Below are 18,332 nucleotides of genomic sequence, written 5' to 3' on the forward strand. Positions count from 1 at the left end.
CCATGCACCTACCAGCCTATCCGTCCATGCACCTACCAGTCTATCCTTCCATGCACCTACCCGTCCATGCACCTACCAGCCTATCCGTCCGTGCACCTACCAGCCTATCCGTCCGTGCACCTACCAGCCTATCCGTCCGTGCACCTACCAGCCTATCCGTCCGTGCACCTACCAGCCTATCCGTCCGTGCACCTACCAGCCTATCCGTCCGTGCACCTACCAGCCTATCCGTCCGTGCACCTACCAGCCTATCCGTCCGTGCACCTACCAGCCTATCCGTCCGTGCACCTACCAGTCTATCCGTCCATGCACCTACCAGTCTATCTTCTTTTCCATCTCTATCTAATCTCTGTCCTAATCCATTTGTCTGTACAGGTTGTATGGCTGTATTGACGGACTAGAAGCGGCGCGGGCGCAGTACGCGCAGATCGCCATCGGGTGTTGGTGCACATGCGCAGTGGTGACGCAGCTGAATGGAGCTGTAGAGAGCTCAGCTCCGTGACTGAGACCTCAGGTAAGAAGCGGCGACCGAGAGACAGCAAGAGACAGCGGCTGTACTAATGACCTAGGGTGAGACAGATAGCGCAGCGCCTGCAGCAGGACGACAGGTGACCTGGGCATCATCCTGTGTGCAGACCGAACTGATACCGTGAGAGCGTGATCCAGCCCTGGCATGGAGGGGGCAGTTGAGGATGATGAGGGTGGTAGTCTATAGAGCAGAGCCTGTTATATCTGTATAGTTGTCATCAGCTGCCATTTTACGGGAACTTGCAGTGCGGTCAGATATAAGGAGAATGGGAGGAATGTCCTAATGATTGTCTTCTCATCATCTGGGCATCACAGTGGTGGCATCTGCCCTGTGCCCATGTGTGTGTGTAAAGTGCCCTGTACTGATAGTTTGTATATATATCTATATGTATGTATCTAAATGTATATATACATATCTATATATACATACTGCCCTGCTCTGTGTGTGTGTGTATATATATCTATATGTCTATATGTGTGCGCATATATATATATCTGTGTGTGTGTGTGTGTGTGTATATATATATATATATATATATATATATATATATACTGCCCAGGATCCTGCAGAGTCCTCAGGATTCACATGGGAAGCAGAAGGAACCCTGATTCCATGTAGGAGGAGGCTTGGTGGCAGTGGAAGGGTTAACGGGGACCACAGTGTGACGGAGTATCTGGCTGACGTGCGCCGGTGACTCACAGCTTAATCACATTGTCCCTGGTCTCCTTGCTGTGTATTACAGTGGGCAGAGTGGCCATCTGCTGCAGAGTCCGCGTCACCCGCTGGGTGTCATTGATCTGTATATTGCTGGCTCTAAAGTAGAGGAAACTGTCCGGGTAAGGCCTCATGCACACGACCGTCTGCAAAACACGGATGGCGTCCGTGCGCGTTCCGCAATTTGCACGGCAAGGACAGCCTTCAATATAAATGCCTATTCTTGTCCGCAAAGCGCGGACAAGAATAGGACATGTTATATTTTTTTACCGGGGCCACGGAACGGAGCAACAGATGCAGACAGCCCGGTGCTGCCTCCGGTCAGACTGCAAAACACGGCGCGGTCGCGTGAATGCACCCTAATTCTTCCTTTTTTATTTTGATTTTTTTTCACACGTGGAAAAATGCATCAAAAACTGATCTCCATGGACATAGCAGGGAGGAGGAGGGGAGGGACGGGACTGTGGCCACTGCGCCACCAAGGAATATAGTTTATGCTTGAATACAAACGCAAACTGCGGGTGCCAGCCATATCCTACATCCAGCACCCAGCCTCTGACTGTGCGCTGCAATTAACCCCTCAGGTGCTCATTGGTAGTAATGGCAGCTTCTGATCGGAGCCCCAGCAGTGTAATCCTGGGGCTCCGATCGGTTACCATGGCAGCCAGGATGCTACTGAAGTCCTGGCTGCCATGGTAATCTCCCTGCTGCTGTGTGTACTATGCACATGGCGGCAGGGAGACTGTGAAGTCCTATTCACCCTGATAGAGATCTATTAGGCTGAGTTCACACGGGCGAGATTTCCGCGCGGGTGCAATGCAGTAGGTGAACGTATTGCACCCGCACTGAATCCTGACCCATTCATTTCAATGGGGCTGTGCACATGAGCATTTTTTTTCATGCATCACTTCTGCAATGCTTTAAAATCGCAGCATGTGCAGCCCTGGCCCCATAGAAGTGAATGGGGCTGCGTTAATAACGCATTGCATCTGCAAGCAAGTGCGGATGCAATGCGTTTTTCACTGATGGTTGCTAAGAGATGTTGTTTGTAAACCTTCAGTTTTTTATCACGTGCCTGAAAAACGCATCAAAACGCATTGCACCCGCGCGGAAAAAACTGAACAACTAAACGCAATTGCAGCCAAAACTGACTGGACTTGCTTGCAAAATGGTGCGAGTTTAACTGAACGCACCCTGAACGCATCCGGACCAAATCTGTCACGCTCGTGTGAACTCAGCCTTAGTGTGAATAGGACAAGGGATAAAAAGATCCCAGGTTCTAGCCCCTAAGGGGGCTAATAGTTAGTAAATAAAAAGTAAAAAAACAAAACACCAAAATAAAAAGAAATTCAATCGCCCCCTTTCCCAATTTTACATATAAAATATATAAACAATAAAAAAACAAACATATTCCATATCGCCACGTCCGAAAAAGTGCAAACTTATATTTAAAAATATCTCCTATGCGGTGAACGCCGTAACAGAAAAAAAAAAAAAAACTTGCAATTTACAATTTTTTCGTCACCTTGTCCCGACAAAAATTAGGATCGGACTGTTCTATTATGGTCCAGACGTCCCATAAAATGCGGAATGCACGCAGCTTTTTTGGTGTTTTTTTTTTTTCCGCGTGGTAATAAGTATCACAATACTTTTTTATGGTATCGAAATCAAATCACAATTTTGGTATCGTTACAACGCATTTTGGAGCGTTCTGTTCAGTTACATTTTGTCCCCATTGACAATGAATGGGGACAGAATGGAAGCGTTTTTTTTTTTCGGTATTGAGATGGATCTCAATACCGGAAAATATTAATGCTAGTGTGAAAGTAGCCTTACAAAACCACCAGTTTTAGGGCTCATGCACACAAACGTATTTTTTGTCCGCATTTGATTTGGATTTTTGCGGGTTGGATGGGGACCCATTCACTTCAATCGGCCCACAAAAGATAAGAACAGCACACCGTGTGCTGACCTCATTAGTTTGTCCATTCCATTGTATCCGCAAAAATATAGAACATGTCCTAGTCTTGTCCGCAGTACAGATAAGGATAGGATTGTTCTATAATGAGTCGGACGTTCCGTTTGGCACAATGTGGAATGCACACTTACCGGAATACCCTTTTAAGGCTGTGGCTACACTGCGACTTTTTGTAGCGCGACTGATTGATTTTACCTATTAAACTACAGCTGCAGTCCAAATATATGCAATCTTGTAGATTGCAGCTGTCATCCAATAGTTAAAATCTAAAAGTCACAGTTTAGCCCAGACCTAAGGCCAGTATGTCAGTATATCTGTGGCCGACTGACGTATCCAGCAGATCTGCCCGGGGCTAGTATCTGCTCCCGTCTGGCAGGTGTCCTATAAGGGACTCGCTATTTAATTTCCTTTCTCTGTTTACCTTTGAGGTCATGAAAAAAATCCCAAAGTATTTTCCAGCACCTGTCACGCTGTCTCCTATGATGAGGTGTAACCAGTATGATTACAGAGTGGGTGACAAGTGGTGGTGCCCTAAATATATCCCAGGGCTCATGTTCCAGTCTGCCTCTGCAGATATGACGCTCGGAGTGCACTCCATATACAGATGGGTTGGGGAGGGGGGGGTGGCGGCGTGTCGGGGGCCGTGCCAGCACTGGCACATTTACTACATTTTCGCCTAGCTGGCATCGTTTTTTAGACAGGCGCACAGACTGCCATGTATACAGCGCAGGGGGGACAACTAAGACCAGCGTAAAAAGCCGTTTAGTGAATCCCTCCCCCCCCATGTTCCCATAGGTCTTGCTGGGGGCAAGTTTTACCTACAGGGGGCGCTTTGGCACACTTTTGTCTGGTTTGTGTCTTGTTTTCATCACCTTAATAATCCATATATCCTTTACTCTTCCTATCCTCTTTTTGCATAACATCCCCCCCCCCCCCCCAAAAAAAAGTAAAAATAAGAAAACGAATAATGAAATAGAAAAACAAAATTTGAGCAATGGGAGGAGTTTGCCGGGGTTTGTAGGTAATGTAAAGAGATGCCGCTGCCCACAGTGGGTTTCATATGACGCATTTGCGGACCAGCACTGGTGTTCGCAGGTACGCACTGAAGATAGTGACGTCACATGAATACTGGGCAGGCATAAGGCTTATACACATGACCTTTTTTTTATTTCTGTGGCCTGTATGCGGAAGCATGCACTTCAGTGGTGCTGCAAAAAAAAAAAGGAAATGACTCAGTGTCATGACGCATGGCCGTTCTGCAAAAAAATAGAACATATCCAGTTATTGTCCACATTACGGACAAGCATAGGACTGTTCTATTAGGGGCCGGACGTTCCCTTCCGCAAAATGCGGAATGCACACGGCCGGTATCTGTGTTTTGCAGATCAGCAATTTGTGGACCACGAAACATCCAGCGGTCGTGTGGATGAGCCCTAACTGCAATAGAGGGGAGGAGTGTTTGCAGAGTATCCCGGGGGGCCTGGGCTCTTGGAGGGCACTTGCAAAGTTCATTTACATATGGCCTAAACTTTATTTGGGAAACATCTGTGTGTGTGACCACCATCTGGTAGAGCAGTTTGCCAGGACTGAAGTTGCTGACAGACTCCCTTTAAAGGGGAGGAGTTTGCTGGAGTGTGTAGATAACTTAAAGGGGTTCAGCCCCTGTCCATGCGCCTTATCAGGAGATGTGGCTGTCATTGAGAGAGCCCTTCTGGAGCTGGACCTGCGACTGATCGCAGCACTGGTTGTCAGAGAGACAGCGATTTGCAGCTCGTAGACTGCAGATTGTTGGGGACCTGATGACTGACAGGAAGTACGCCATCCAATTCTACACCATTACATGACCACTTAAAAGGATTGTCCATGATCTTTATTTTTATAGATTTTTTTTTAAAAGCAGGGAATTATTATTATTATTATTATTATTTATTTTTTTGGGGGGGGGGGAACTAATAAATACTTTGTAAATCCCCCACCGCTTGCACCATTATTCTGTTGACCTGCAGTGATGACGTGCTGAACATATGCCAGTGACTGCTGCAGCCAATCAGTGGTATTGTGCCGTACCTGACTGAGGCCAATGATTGTCTGCAGTGGTCACATGCGCATTATACAGCACGTCATCGCTAGAGGGAAGTAGACAAAGACCTCTAGCGAGTATTTATATATTTTTTTATATGTATACTTTTTTTTCCTCGACAACCCCTTTAACCACAGCCCATTCAAAAGAAAATGAAAGGATGTAAGGAACCACACGCCAGGTCCATCCCCTTTAATTAAAACCTGGATAATGGTGTAATTACAGCGCGGACTGGAGTGAATCCGGTCACACGCAGCATCGATACTAAGTTGCCAAACAGGCTTGTGCAGAGCGAGGGGGAGGGTGGAGATCAGGAGAGTAAATATCAGGAGCACTGGAGCAGGATGTGCAGCTCGGGGAATTCTTTCCTGTGTTAATGCTCCAAGCTCCAAGAAGGAAGAGGAGGGAAGCAAGAAGCATCTATGGTAGACGTGAAGCCCCCTCCACCGGAGAAGCGTGGGCATCCGAGGAGCCTCTGTATGTAGTGCCACCCCTGTACTGCGGGTATAGCTCCCAGCTGTTCCTTCCCACGCACCTGTTGCGTCTCTCTGTGTGCATTGTAACCCTAGCTGGGTTTCCTGATAACTGTTTGCTGTAGGGACATTAGATGAGGTCTGGCGGTGTACAGGACTGCGCACCAGTCCTCCAGAGCCGCACCTGTATACACGCCGCAGGTGTAGTGACACGTCAGTGAGTGGCCGCTCTGGTGCCACTCGATTACTGGATATTGGTATGTTACTGGTTGCCTACAGCTCGTCTCTCCAGCTTTACTGGTCTAGTGAGTCCCTCTCCATACAGGAATTATGTGAAGCAATCCCGATGGCGACGGGTTTATAAGGGTGGAGGTAGGTGTGGGTCCTTCTGCTTGATCCCCAGGGAGACTGTAAGTAATTGTACGCCTGGTGTTTATGTAGGACGCTCCTTTACAAACCTCATTTTCTGCCTGTTTCCACTTTTTTGAGGTTCTGTTGAGCTTTACAAGTTTCTTCATCAGGTCACAACTCGCTAACCCTAAATATCTTCTCGCTGTCAGAGTCCCTGCACACATGGGTTTGGCACTGTTTTTTTTTTTTGCCACAAAAAAAAAATAGCTAACTGCCTGCATTTTTTTTATTTTATGTTTTTGGCATTTTTTGCAAACCTACCTACACTAGAAGACTGGTGTAAAAAGTTGTCTGTGGGCTTGCAACTTTTAAGGCTACTTTCACACCTGCGTTAGGTGCGGATCCGTCTGGTATCTGCACAGACGGATCCGCACCTATAATGCAAACGCTTGTATCCGTTCAGAACGGATCCGTTTTCAATTGCACCATATTGTGTCGGTGAAAACGGATCCGTCCCCATTGACCTACATTGTAGGTCAGGGCGGATCCCTTTAGCTCTGCATCGCCAGGCGGATACCAAAACGCTGCAAGCAGCGTTTTGGTGTCCGCATCCAGAGCGGAATGGAGGTGGAACGGAGCCAAACTGATGCATTCTGAGCAGATCCTTATCCGTTCAGAATGCATTGGGGCTGAACTGATCCGTTTTGAACCATTTGTGAGATCCCTGAAACGGATCTCACAAACGGAATTCAAAACGCCAGTGTGAAAGTAGCCTTAAACGTAATTTTCACAAATTTTGCACATTTATAATACAATACCATCTTTGCAACTTTCAGAAAAGGGGCGTGTTTTGGGCGGGGTCACTGACAGATTATTATTATTTTTTAATCATTTATGCCTATTGACTGGCATAAATGAGGACTAAAATAAACTGGCGTAGATTTTATTCTAGGCACACAGGAGGACATATCTCAAAACTGGTGTAAAGGAACTGGCTTAGGCTACTTTCACACTGGTGTTTTGGTTTCCGTTTTTGAGATCCGTTCAGGGCTCTCACAAGCGGTCCAAAACGGATCAGTTTTAGGCTACTTTCACACTAGCGTTCGAGCGGATCCGTCTGCATTATATTGGCATATAAAAGCTAAGTGTGAAAATAGCCTCGGACGGATCCGTCCAGACTTTCAATGTAAAGTCAATGGGGGACGGATCTGCTTGAAGATTGAGCCATATTGTGGCATCTTCAAACGGATCCGTCCCCATTGACTTACATTGTAAGTCTGGACGGATCCGCACGCCTCCGCACGGCCAGGCGGACACCCGAACACTGCAAGCAGCGTTCAGCTGTCCGCCTGTCCGTGCGGAGGCGAGCGGAGCGGAGGCTGAACGCCGCCAGACTGATGCAGTCTGAGCGGATCCGCATCCATTCAGACTGCATCAGGGCTGGACGGAAGCGTTCGGGTCCGCTCGTGAGCCCCTTCAAACGGAGCTCACGAGCGGACAGCCGAACGCTAGTGTGAAAGTAGCCTTACCCTAATGCATTCTGAATGGAAAAGGATTCGCTCAGAAAGCATCAGTTTGTTTCCGTTCCATCTCCGTTCCGCTTTGAAGGCGGACACCAAAACGCTGCTGACGAAACTGAGCGTAACGGATCCGTTCTGACACACAGTGTAAGTCAATGGGGACGGAACTGTTTTCACTGACACAATCGGGCACAATAGAAAGCGGATCCATCTTGGCTATGTTAAAGGGGTTCTGCACTTTGTTTTAACTTATGATCTATCCTTTGGATGGACCCCTGCCGATCAGAAGCTGATGATCTGACACCCGGGACCCCCGCCGATCAGCTATTTGAGAAGTCAGCGGCGCTCCAGCAGCACTGTGGCCTTCTCACTGTTTACCGCTGACCGACTGATGTCACGACTAGTATCAACTAGCGTGGGCGGGGCTAAGCTCTGTTCACTTGAATGGAGTTTAGCCCTGCCCACGCTAGTTGATATTAGGCGTGACATCACTGGGCCAGCGGTAAACAGTCAGAAGGCTGCAGCGCTGCTGGAGCGCCGCTGCCTTCTCAAACAGCTGATCGGTGGGGGTCCCGGGTGTCGGACCCCCGCCGATCAGTTAAAACAAAGTGCAAAACCCTTTAAAGATAATATAAACGGATCCGTTCTGAACGAATGCAGACGTTTGTATTATCTCAACGGATCCGTCTGTGCAGATCCATGACGGATCCGCACCAAACGCGAGTGTGAAAGTAGCCTTAGTTGCCCATAGCAACCAATCATTCTACCTTTCATTTTCCAAAGGATCTCTGAAAGATGGGATCTGGTTGGTTGCTGTGGGTAACTAAGCTAGTTCTCCCCCTCGGACTGAAGAAGGAGGCACACCTCATCATAAATGAAAGGGTTTGTCCCATCTTGCCATTTCCAACTGCCCGTCCCCGGTGGCCAGGCTTACAGAAAAAGCCGAGTGAGCAGTCGCCCTGCTGCTTGCGTTACTCCCATTGTAGTGAATGGGAGTTTCACAAGAAGTGTAGCATAACCGCCCTGGCTGCACTGTCTGCCTATCCCCCATTCACTACAATGGGAGTTATTGAAGCAGCGGGGCGCCTGCCCGCTCCGCTGTTTCCATAACCCCGCCCAGCGTACTTGAAATGAAAGCTGAGCTGTGATTGGCTGCTGTGGGCAGCAAGGCTTTTTCTGTTAGTTTTGATAAATGCGCCCCTGTGTTTGAACCCATTTTTAAGCCCTATTGACAAATATGCATGTAAGGTTGTCACCCGTCAGTCTGCACGTGACACATGGATTTGTTGTCACGTGTGCATGTGGCCTAAGTTGGACGGCCATATACCATGCCAGTTTACCGTCTGAATGAGCAGTGTGTGTGGGGGGGGGTTACCCTGTAAGCAAATGTAGACAAATCCGGGGACACGCTCCCCAACCACTGGGCTGACAACTTATCAGCCGGTCTCCTTGGCAACCAACCAGAGAGTAGCTTTATTATTTTTTTACTGCAGTTGAAGTATATAAGCCTCACTGTGATTGGCTGCTGTGGGCAGCAGGGTCAGTTTTCCTGTTAGACAATTGTTATAAATGAGGTGAATTTAATTATTTGAGCAGATTTATGAAAATTGCCCATGTTGTCCATTGCAGCCAATCACAGCGCAGCTTTCATGTTTCAGAAGCTATAGAAGAATTGAAAGCTGTGCTGTGATTGGATGCTATGGGCAACAAAGGCTGTTTTTCTTTTAGACTGTTTCCTTCATGTCCCCAAACATTTACGTGTATAGGAAATTTGCAGTTTGCACTCTTTTGTTCTTTTTATGTCTGTGTCTGGTCCCTCTCCACTTAAGGGATAATACACCCCCTCTCCCACTTTATGGATATCTTGCAGACGATAGGTACATTTTAAAGGCTCATGCACACAAACGTTTGTGGCCCGTGCAATGCATCCGCGAGCACCATCCGTGTGCACGCCGTTTGGGGATGCGGACCCATTCAAGTGCACACTGACAGTCCGCACTGCAAAAAAATAGGACGTTTTTGTGGTACGGAGGCACTGACCAAAATCCCACGGAAGCACTTCCTCTGCTCCGTATCTTGCGCATTGCGGACCCAATGGGATACTGGATTCACATGGCCGGTGCCCGTATATTGTGGACCCGCTGTTTTTGGGCTGTAGGACAGGCGCAAGGCACACACGGTCGTGTGAATGATATATGAGGATATGTGTCACTATCTGGTTTTAACTGGCAGAAAAAAAAGTATAGGTGACATGTTCCCTTTAAGATTAGTATTTCTGAGTTGTCTGGTGGGAATACCTCCTAAGTAAATCGGAAAGCCTTGATATAGTTGAGCTCACAATGGAAGGCCCTGGCTGATCTCCATGAAGATAGCGATGTCAGTAGATGCCAGCCCGACCTGTCCTCTACGACGTCCTCAGTACACGGCGGCCGGTGGATTTTTTTAGGCATTGGGAGATAAATGAGGAATGATTATCTCCTGCGTTATATCTCCCACACCTCCCTCTCTGTACATTTACTGATAGGTTTCCAGGGAGATGGCAGGCCGGCAAGAAAAACCAGTCTGACCCCTTCCCAGACGCCATATTGTCTTTTATAGCTGAAGAATTCTTAACTCTTTAACTTTCAGACAACAGAAATGTTCGGTATTGAAGGCCGACGTGTGGCTGTCTGTTCTCTGCTTTCTATTCCTACAGAATCGTGCATATAAGTAACATAGTAAGAAGGCCGAAAAAAGACATTTGTCCATCCAGTTCGGCCTGTCATTCTGCAGGTTGATCCAGAGGAAGGCAAAAAAAAACCCTGTGAGGTAGAAGCCAATTTCCCCCACTTTAGGGGAATAAAAAATTCCTTCCCGACTCCAATAAGGCAATCAGAATAACTCCCTGGATCAACGACCCCTCTCTAGTAGCTATAGCCTGTAATATTATTACGTTCCAGAAATACATCCGGGCCCCTCTTGAATTCCTTTATTGTACTCACCATCACCCCCTCCTCAGGCAGAGAGTTCCATAGTCTCACTGCTCTTACCGTAAAGAATCCTCTTCTATGTTTGTGTACAAACCTTCTTTCCTCCAGACGCAGAGGATGTCCCCTCGTCACAGTCACAGTCCTGGGGATAAATAGCTGATGGGAGAGATCTCTGTACTGACCCCTGATATATTTATACATATTAATTAGATCTCCCCTCAGTCATCTTTTTTCTAAAGTGAATAGCCCTAATTTTGATAATCTTTCCGGGTACTGTAGTTGCCCCATTCCAGTTATTACTTTAGTTGCCCTCCTCTGGACCCTCTCCAGCTCTGCTATGTCTGCCCTGTTTACAGGAGTCTAGAACTGTACACAGTACTCCATGTGTGGTCTGACTAGTGGTTTGTAAAGTGGTAGGACTATGTTCTTATCACGGGCATCTATGCCCCTTCTGATGCAACCCATTATCTTATTGGCCTTGGCAGCAGCTGCCTAGCACTGGTTTTTGCAGCTTAGTTTGCTGTTTACCGAGTGTTTTACCATTTAGTATGTACGGGTGACTTGCATTATTCCTTCCCATGTGCATAACTTTACATTTGTCAGTGTTAAACCTCATCTGCCACTTATCTGCCCAAGCCTCAAATCTATCCAGATCCCTCTGTAGTAGTATACTGTCCTCATCAGTGTAAATTACTTTACACAGTTTAGTGTCATCTGCATTTTACTATGCAAGCCTTCTACAAGATCATTAATAAATATGTTGAAGAGAATAGGGCCCAATACTGACCCCTGATGTACTCCACTAGTGACAGTGACCCAATCTGAGTGTGTACCATTAATAACCACCCTCTGTTTTCTATCATTGAGCCAGTTACTTACCCACTTACAGACGTTTTCTCCCAGTCCAAGCATTCTCATTTTATATACTAACCTTTTATGTGGTACATTGTCAAATGCTTTGGAGAAGTCCAGATATACGACATCCATTGATTCGCTGCAGTCAAGTCTAGAACTTACCTCCTCATAGAAACTGATTAAATTAGTTTGGCATTACCGATCCCTCATAAAGCCATGCTGATAATCCTGTGGGACATTCCCTGTCAGTATAGAGTTCGCAAATATCAGAAATAAGGGTCTGGCTATGACATTACTTAATTCCCTTAGGATACGGGGGTGTATGCCATCCGGTCCTGGCGATTTGTCTATTTTAATCTTTTTAATTTGCTGATGTACTTCTTCCTGGGTCAGACACGACACTTTTAATGGGGAATTAATTTTTACATTCAGCATTTCATCTGACAGTTTATTTTCCTCAGTGAATACAGTGGAGAAAAAAATATTTAACAGCTTTGCTTTCTCCTTGTTGCTCTCTGCAACTCCCCCCTCATTACTCTTTAAAGGGCCAGGGACTCACCATAAATGTGAGGTGGAGCTGAGGTTGGCTCCTCCTCTTTTTGGCCTCCCTCCTTTCCCCCTCTACAGATGCCTTGAAAACCATTTTTTGTGTAAAATCTAAGAAAAAAAAAAAATGATTCAATATAGTAATTCGATAAAACATTTCTTAAAGGTGTTGTGTCACTTCAGCAAATGGCATTCATCATGTAGACAACGTTAATACAAGGCACTTACTAATGTATTCTGATTGTCCATATTGCCTCCTTCGCTGGCTGGATTAATTTTTCCATCACATTATTCACTGCTCATTTCCAGGGGTTACAACCACCCTGCAATCCAGCAGCGGTGCTCATGCTTGCACACTATAGGAAAAAGTGCCGGCCTCTCTGGTGTGCATAGACACGCATGCGCAGCAGCTCCTGTCCCAGCCACCTTGTATCTGCACTGCAGCAGTGGTCATAACACCTGGAAATGAGCCGTGTTCTAATGTGATGGAAGCATAAATCAAGCCAGCAAAAGAGGCAATATGGATATATATAATATATTAGTAAGTGCTTTATATTAACTCTCTACATGATATATGCCAGGCATGGCCAACCTGCGGCTCTCCAGCTGTTGTAAAACTACAACTCCCACCATGCCCTGCTGTAGGTTGCTGGCTGTAGGCAGTCTGGGCATGCTGGGAGTTGTAGTTTTGCAACAGCTGGAGAGCCTCAGGTTGGCCACCCCTATATGCCATTTGCTGAAGAAAGACAACCCCTTAAATTGTTGTTTGTTGTGTGAAATTACTTATATTTGACTAGGGGTACAGTGACAATGATTTATCTCTTCTTTAATTTTTTTAAGCATCTGACCCTGCTGCCAACTATTTTGATTTAGCTGGAACACCCCTTTAAAGGGAACCTGTCACCGGGATTTTGTGTATAGAGCTGAGGACATGGGTTGCTAGATGGCAGCTAGCACATCCGCAATACCCAGTCCCCACAGCTCTGTGTGCTTTTACTGTGTAAAAAAAACCAGATTTGATACATATGCAAATTAACCTAAGATGAGTCCTGTACGTGAGATGAGTCAGGGACAGGACTCATCTCAGGTTAATTTGCATATGTATCAAATCAGTTTTTTTTTTTACACAATAAAAGCACACAGAGCTATGGGGACTGGGTATTGCGGATGTGCTAGTGGCCATCTAGCAACCCATGTCCTCAGCTCTATACACAAAATCCCGGTGACAGGTTCCCTTTAAGTATTACTACAATCTGTAATATACAAGGCGATTGCCTAAACTATAGTTGATTCAGACATACTGGTGGTAGTTTTGTAAGGATAGGGGACACCTAACTAGCCGTCCCTTTTTAGTATTTGGTGCAGTGAGTGAAGGACGCGCTCCTTCTGCCGGCTTCATTTCTTCGGCGTAGGCGTAGTGAGGAAGCTGGCAGCAGGATCGCGTCCTTCACTCACTGCGCCTGCGCCGAATACCAAAAGTGATGACGCAGGCGCAGCATTTACAGGAAACGTTATTTCTCAGGACAGATACCCTTTAACCACTTCAGCCCCGCTAGCTGAAACCCCCTTCATGACCAGAGCACTTTTTACACTTCGGCACTACACTCCTTTCACCGTTTATCGCTCGGTCATGCAACTTACCACCCAAATGAATTTTACCTCCTTTTCTTCTCACTAATGGAGCTTTCATTTGGTGGTATTTTATTGCTGCTGGCATTTTTACTTTTTTTGTTATTAATCGAAATGTAACGATTTTCTTTGCAAAAAAATGACATTTTTCACTTTCAGCTGTAATATTTTGCAAAAAAAACGACATCCATATATAAATTTTTCGCTAAATTTATTGTTCTACATGTCTTTGATAAAAAAAAAAAATGTTTGGGCAAAAAAAAAATGGTTTGGGTAAAAGTTATAGCGTTTACAAACTATGGTACAAAAATGTGAATTTCCTCTTTTTGAAGCAGCTCTGACTTTCTGAGCACCTGTCATGATTCCTGAGGTTCTACAATGCCCAAACAGTAGAAAAACCCCACAAATGACCCTATTTCGGAAAGTAGACACCCTAAGGTATTCGCTGATGGGCATAGTGAGTTCATAGAACTTTTTATTTTTTGTCACAAGTTAGCGGAAAATGATGATGATTTTTTATTTTTATTTTTTTCTTACAAAGTCTCATATTCCACTAACTTGCGACAAAAAATAAAACATTCTAGGAACTCGCAGTGCCCCTCACGGAATACCTTGTGGTGTCTTCTTTCCAAAATGGGGTCACTTGTGGGGTAGTTATACTGCCCTGGCAATTTAGGGGCCCAAATGTGTGAGAAGTACCTTGCAATCGAAATGTGTAAAAAATGACCGGTGAAATCCGAAAGGTGCACTTTGGAATATGTGCCCCTTTGCCCACCTTGGCTGCAAAAAAGTGTCACACATCTGGTATCGCCGTACTCAGGAGAAGTTGGGGAATGTATTTTGGCGTGCCATTTTACATATACCCATGCTGGGTGAGAGAAATATCTTGGCAAAAGACAACTTTTCCTATTTTTTTATACAAAGTTGGCATTTGACCAAGATATTTTTCTCACCCAGCATGGGTATATGTAAAATGACAACCCAAAACACATTGCCCAACTTCTCCTGAGTACGGCGATACCATATGTGTGACACTTTTTTGCAGCCAAGGTGGGCAAAGAGGCCCAAATTCCAAAGTGCACCTTTCGGATTTCGCAGGCCATTTTTTACACATTTTGATTGCAAGGTACTTCTTACACATTTGGGCCCCTAAATTGCCAGGGCAGTATAACTACGCCACAAGTGACCCCATTTTGGAAAGAAGACACCTCACTTTCCGCTAACTTAGGACAAAAATTTCAGTCTTTCATGGACTCAATATGCCCCTCAGCGAATACCTTGGGGTGTCTTCTTTCCGAAATGGGGTCACATGTGGGGTATTTATACTGCCCTGGCTTTTTAGGGGCCCTAAAGCGTGAGAAGAAGTCTGTAATATAAATGTCTAAAAATGTTTACGCATTTGGATTCCGTGAGGGGTATGGTGAGTTCATGGGAGATTTTATTTTTTGACACAAGTTAGTAGAATATGAGACTTAGTAAGAAAAAACTAAAACAAACAAAAAATTTCCGCTAACTTGTGCCAAAAAAAATGTCTGAATGGAGCCTTACCAGGGGGGGGTGATCAATGACAGGGGGGTGATCAATGACAGGGGGGTGATCACCCATATAGACTCCCTGATCACCCCCCTGTCATTGATCACCCCCCTGGTAAGGCTCCATTCAGACGTCCGTATAATTTTTACGGATCCATGGATCAGATCCGCAAAACACATGCGGACGTCTGAATGGAGCCTTACAGGGGGGTTATCAATGACAGGGGGTGATCAGGGTGATCACCCCCCTGTCGCTGATCACCCCCCCTGTAAGGCTCCATTCAGACATCCGCATGATTTTTTACGGATCCATGGATCGGATCCACAAAACACATGCGGACGTCTGAATGGAGCCTTACAGGGGGGTTATCAATGACAGGGGGTGATCAGGGTGATCACCCCCCTGTCGCTGATCACCCCCCCTGTAAGGCTCCATTCAGACATCCGCATGATTTTTACGGATCCATGGATACATGGATCGGATCCACAAAACACATGCGGACGTCTGAATGGAGCCTTACAGGGGGGTTATCAATGACAGGGGGTGATCACCCCCCTGTCACTGATCACCCCCCCTGTAAGGCTCCATTCAGACATCCGCATGATTTTTACGGATCCATGGATACATGGATCGGATCCACAAAACACATGCGGACGTCTGAATGGAGCCTTACAGGGGGGTTATCAATGACAGGGGGTGATCAGGGTGATCACCCCCCTGTCACTGATCACCCCCCCTGTAAGGCTCCATTCAGACATCCGCATGATTTTTTACGGATCCCTGGATACATGGATCGGATCCACAAAACACATGCGGACGTCTGAATGGAGCCTTACAGGGGGGTTATCAATGACAGGGGGTGATCAGGGTGATCACCCCCCTGTCACTGATCACCCCCCCTGTAAGGCTCCATTCAGACATCCGCATGATTTTTACGGATCCATGGATACATGGATCGGATCCACAAAACACATGCGGACGTCTGAATGGAGCCTTACAGGGGGGTGATCAATGACAGGGGGGTGATCAGGGAGTGTATATGGGTGATCACCCCCTGTAAGGCTCCATTCAGACGTCCGCATGTGTTTTGCGGATCCGATCCATGTATCCGTAAAAATCATGCGGACGTCTGAATGGAGCCTTACAGGGGGGTGATCAATGACAGGGGGGTGATCAATGACAGGGGGTGATCAGGGAGTGTATATGGGTGATCACCCGCCTGTCATTGATCACCCCCTGTAAGGCTCCATTCAGACGTCCGCACGTGTTTTGCGGATCCGATCCATGTATCCATGGATCCGTAAAAATCATGCGGACGTCTGAATGGAGCCTTACAGGGGGGTGATCAATGACAGGGGGTGATCAGGGAGTGTATATGGGTGATCACCCGCCTGTCATTGATCACCCCCCTGTAAGGCTCCATTTAGACGTCCGTATGCGTTTTGCGGATCCGATCCATGGATCCGTAAAAATCATACGGACGTCTGAACGGAGCCTGACAGGGGGGGTGATCAATGACAGGGCGGTGATCAATGACAGGGGGGTGATCAGGGAGTTTATATGGGGTGATCATGGGTTTATAAGGGGTTAATAAGTGACGGGGGGGGGGGGGGGTGTAGTGTAGTGTGGTGTTTGGTGCGACTGTACTGACCTACCTGAGTCCTCTGGTGGTCGATCCTAACAAAAGGGACCACCAGAGGACCAGGTAGGAGGTATATTAGACGCTGTTATGAAAACAGCGTCTAATATACCTGTTAGGGGTTAAAAAATTCGGATCTCCAGCCTGCCAGCGAGCGATCGCCGCTGGCAGGCTGGAGATCCACTCGCTTACCTTCCGTTCCTGTGAGCGCGCACGCCTGTGTGCGCGCGTTCACAGGAAATCCCGGCCCTCGCGAGATGACGCATATATGCGTGACTCTGCGCAGGGCCGCCACCTCCGGACCGCACATCTGCGTTAGGCGGTCCGGAGGTGGTTAAAGAGGACCTTTCACTCGTATACAAACTAAAAACTAACTCTATCTGTGGGCAGAGCGGCGCCCAGGGGTCCCCCTGCACTTACTAGTATGCTTGGGCGCCGCTCGCCCGGTATAGGCTCCGGTGTCTCAGCTCCGTCTGTTGTACTGGACTGATTTTTTTGTAGGAGGCGTGTCCCTTGCTGCAGCACTGGCCAATCGCAGCGCACAGCTCATAGCCAGTCTATGAGCTGTGTGCTGCGATTGGCCAGCACTGCAGCAAGGGACACGCCTCCTACAAAAAAATCAGTCCAATACAACAGACGGAGCTGAGACACCGGAGCCTATACCGGGCGAACGGAGCGGCGCCCAGGCATACTAGTAAGTGCAGGGGGACCCCTGGGCGCCGCTCTGCCCACAGATAGAGTTAATTTTTAGTTTGTATACGAGTGAAAGGTCCTCTTTAAGGGAGCAGTGGAAAAGGACAGAGGACATTAATGAAAGCTGTTATTATAAGGTAATTACAGATCCTTTGACAATCATTGACAGACTAACTCAGGTATACATGCCTAACTCTAATAAACTAGCAAATTGAAAAAAATATGACAGTTACCCTTTAAGGGTACATCCACCCAGGATATAAAAAGCAGAGGAAACATCTGCCATGGAGTCTGTGGCTAATCTGCATCAGATTTCGCCTTATGTATTGCATACAATAAACAGCCCCGCTGGTCCACTGGTTGTGTCTTCTGGTTCTCAGACCTCGCAGTTTAACACTTTGTGGGTAGTGTATCCATAATCTTGTGAGGTCCCATCCCCAGACGTCAGCACTGTAATATTCAGGAGAGTTGTATGTATTATGTATGAACTGTTTGTACAGTGGCTGAATCATCACAAGGCTTGTATGCACTAGGCTAGCCCTTAGGGCGCATGGAAGGAGAACAGAACCACAACCCTCCGGCTTGGCAGGAACACGGACCTGTAAAAACCTTCACTTACCATGCTTTTGTTTTCTACAGAGAACATATTCTGCCAGAATCCCACTTCCTATGAACTACCGATGCCACATCCGCACCTTGTGATCTCGAGCAGTTCCTTTCCTATGCCCAGCACGGTATTCTGAGGACTACATCTTTTGTACATTTCCTGAGGCAACAGTACACACTGTGCCCGCAGAGTTTACTCTGGAACCATGTCAGGTAA

General features: G+C 46.8%; 1 protein-coding gene across 7 annotated transcripts in view; it reads left to right on the top strand.

Moving 5' to 3' along the window:
• The first annotated feature begins 375 nt into the window (after window positions 1-375).
• Window positions 376-18,332, top strand: part of SGSM3 (small G protein signaling modulator 3) — a 58,192-nt gene continuing 40,235 nt past the window's right edge. The window contains exons 1-2 of one of the 7 annotated variants that reach the window (XM_044300968.1): window positions 376-514; window positions 18,149-18,328. In XM_044300968.1, the coding sequence (XP_044156903.1) occupies window positions 18,322-18,328 (7 nt within the window). In that variant the 5' untranslated portion in view covers window positions 376-514; window positions 18,149-18,321. Of the gene's footprint in view, window positions 515-536; window positions 571-5,599; window positions 5,806-5,831; window positions 6,147-17,487; window positions 17,511-17,605; window positions 17,647-18,148; window positions 18,329-18,332 lie in introns of those variants that run through there. The other 6 variants (XM_044300971.1, XM_044300969.1, XM_044300967.1 and 3 more) reach the window with 6 other exon arrangements.

The sequence above is a fragment of the Bufo gargarizans genome, chromosome 7 (assembly GCF_014858855.1).
Source record: "Bufo gargarizans isolate SCDJY-AF-19 chromosome 7, ASM1485885v1, whole genome shotgun sequence".
Taxonomy (NCBI): Eukaryota; Metazoa; Chordata; class Amphibia; order Anura; family Bufonidae; genus Bufo; species Bufo gargarizans.